This window comes from Papilio xuthus, unplaced genomic scaffold (genome assembly GCF_000836235.2).
Source record: "Papilio xuthus unplaced genomic scaffold, Pxut_1.1 DF827756.1, whole genome shotgun sequence".
Taxonomy (NCBI): Eukaryota; Metazoa; Arthropoda; class Insecta; order Lepidoptera; family Papilionidae; genus Papilio; species Papilio xuthus.
In genome coordinates this window covers 740,551-743,193 of record NW_013530893.1, presented here as the reverse complement: position 1 = coordinate 743,193, position 2,643 = coordinate 740,551, and the positions used below count along the sequence as shown (strand labels likewise).

At 34.7% G+C, this 2,643-nt stretch overlaps 1 protein-coding gene across 1 annotated transcript; it reads left to right on the top strand.

The window, feature by feature from the left end:
• The first annotated feature begins 263 nt into the window (after positions 1–263).
• bic (bicaudal) lies at positions 264–1,022 on the top strand. Its single transcript, XM_013309866.1, has 2 exons — positions 264–331; positions 426–1,022. The coding sequence occupies exon 2, from the start codon at positions 449–451 to the stop codon at positions 998–1,000; it is 552 nt and encodes a 183-aa protein (XP_013165320.1). The 5' UTR covers positions 264–331; positions 426–448; the 3' UTR covers positions 1,001–1,022.
• Positions 1,023–2,643: the final 1,621 nt, after the last annotated feature.

Sequence of the window (2,643 nt, the reverse complement as noted above, 5' to 3'; positions counted from 1 at the left end):
GCTATATAAAAGTTAAAACTCATTTAAAAGATTTTCATTTGGATTTGAAGACAACGCCCTCTATTGCAAAGTGTCTTAAGCAAATTAAGTTATGATAACGACAGATTATAATATTATTTTGCAAAACGATATATCATATTTTCAATTCTCCAAATGATTAAAAATTAAGTCAGTTTTAATTTTTACTGACCTAACAAAAAATATTTCTTTTAATTGAAACAATTTAAAAATTTTAGTTTTTGATTATAATAACGGAACGTAATCGGAAATCAGAAATAACTTGTCGCAAATCCACCATTTTCCCTTTGTAACTAACCGGTGTTCAAAACACGTGCGTACGATCAAGTTACATGTTAAGCCGACGCGTTCGTGATTAAAGTAATCATAGAAACATAACTAAAAGTGCGTCGCGTTTTTCTGTGCAGGTATTTCGTGTTAAAACATCAAAATGAACACCGAAAAACTGAAAAAACTGCAGTCCCAAGTTCGTATCGGCGGCAAGGGTACACCGAGGCGTAAGAAGAAGGTTGTACATGCTACTGCAGCCACAGATGACAAGAAACTGCAGTCATCATTAAAGAAACTATCAGTTAACACTATCCCCGGCATCGAAGAAGTAAATATGATTAAAGATGACGGCACAGTTATTCATTTTAACAATCCAAAAGCACAGGCCTCATTGGCGGCTAACACTTTCGCTATTACTGGCCATGGAGAAAATAAGCAAATCGCAGAGATGCTTCCGGGCATCCTTAGCCAACTGGGGCCGGAGGGTTTGAGTCAGTTGAAGAGGCTTGCGTCGAGTGTAACGGCGCCAAAGCCGCTGGACGAGGACGATGAAGTACCTAACCTCGTCGGCAACTTTGACGAAGCTTCCAAACAGGAGGCTAAAGAGGTTATAACCGAGGAGAAGGAGGAAGTAAAAGAACCGGAGAAAGAGAAGGCTCCAGAAAAAGCTCCCGAAACAGAAACCAAAGCGGCCGAGAAGAAATCCGATTAAATAGTCCCTTTCTTCAGAACAATATAGTTTTTAATTTTGCTCACCCATTGAAGTGACAAGGGTTTCCAAAGTTGAGCGTTTGTCAGCAAATAGTTTTTCTGAATTGAAATTGAGCATCTCATTTATATATAATGTGGTGTTGGAAAGTGTGCACCTTTTTTTGTTTGTCATTGTCATTCACTTTGGGAATCCCGTCCCCCCTGTGGGGTCACCGGTCACTCCCGCGCCTTCACTAACATAACTCTTGTGACACTTGCATGAGACCGAAGTTCTCATAATTTGGTATTTAGTTAAGTGTTTTATTGAATATATTGTTGACATAAAGGCAGTAAATAAGCATTTAAAAACATTACATGCATTATTTTTACAGTATATGAAGGAATATATTTATAGTAAATAGGTGTTATATACACCATGTAATATTTTTAATATTGGATTTTCTAAAGTTGTTGATTCATGAATTTGAAGATTTGCTTTCTCATAAAGTTTAATATTAGGTGGAAATAGTCACAAGCTCTGAAGAGTGAAACAATGTAGGAAACATTGTTTTGTTCTAAATATAATAATTAAAAATGTAAGATTGGAGTTTACTGTATATACATAAACTTTAGTCGATAATTTTGTGTTTTATTTAACTAACAACTATGTAATACAATTTTAACATTACTTCAAAAAGTATTTTATACATCTATGATGAACAAATTCAATGCCATTGGCTCATGACTCAATTTAAAAAAAAATGCCACAGTAAGTGTTAATTGAAATGAACAAGTCATACAGTTTTTTGATAAGGAATTATTAAAATGGCATGAGGTTTCACTTCAGGAAACATGTGGTTAGTCATTATCATTTCAAATTACAATTATAAAATATAAACATTGTTTTGTACAAAATCTTGCAACTCTATAACTTTAGAGTACCTAACATCTATTCCATGGGTTCCATACATGCAACTGTTGACAACAATGACTAAAGCTTATAGACAGTGCTTCATTAATTCGTGAAATGATTATATAAAACGGTAATAATTAGATAACTAGTCCGAGTAAAGTCACCTATCATATGAGTCATTAGGGAGGAGTGGATAGGGCAGCAGCCCCCTCTTACCATTGGAATAAAAATAAATTACCACCTGGCCCTAGCTAGCCGAGGCACTTTATACTTAAGGTTGCTAGATCTAGGGATCTAGCCACTTGTAATTTTATTTTATTGCTTTAATCCTATCCTGTCCACCCCCAAGAAGTAAGGTGCATAATGATATTAGGTTTACTCAAACCATTTCAAGTAACTGTATTGAATATTAAATAGGCCTTGTTGAGGAGGGGCTGATTCCGAATTAATCTGCGGGAGAAGAACAGGGAAGGGAATAGCTATCAATCCTGGTTAGGGAGAAAGAAATGTTCACTTTATAAACACAAAAGTAGCTATCAATCCAGGAGTGCGTTGTTTTAATATAGATTGATCGAAGGGTATTAAAATGGTTTGTGTTAATGTTTTTAATTTTAGCATATTAAAGCATTTTTCTCAAAATCACTAATTTTCTTGTAAATATGAAATAACGAAACGGGTACAAATTAATTTGGACAGCTACAAAATATGTCATATTTAACTTCTGTCAATGTCAGATCTCGTCATTTCATTTA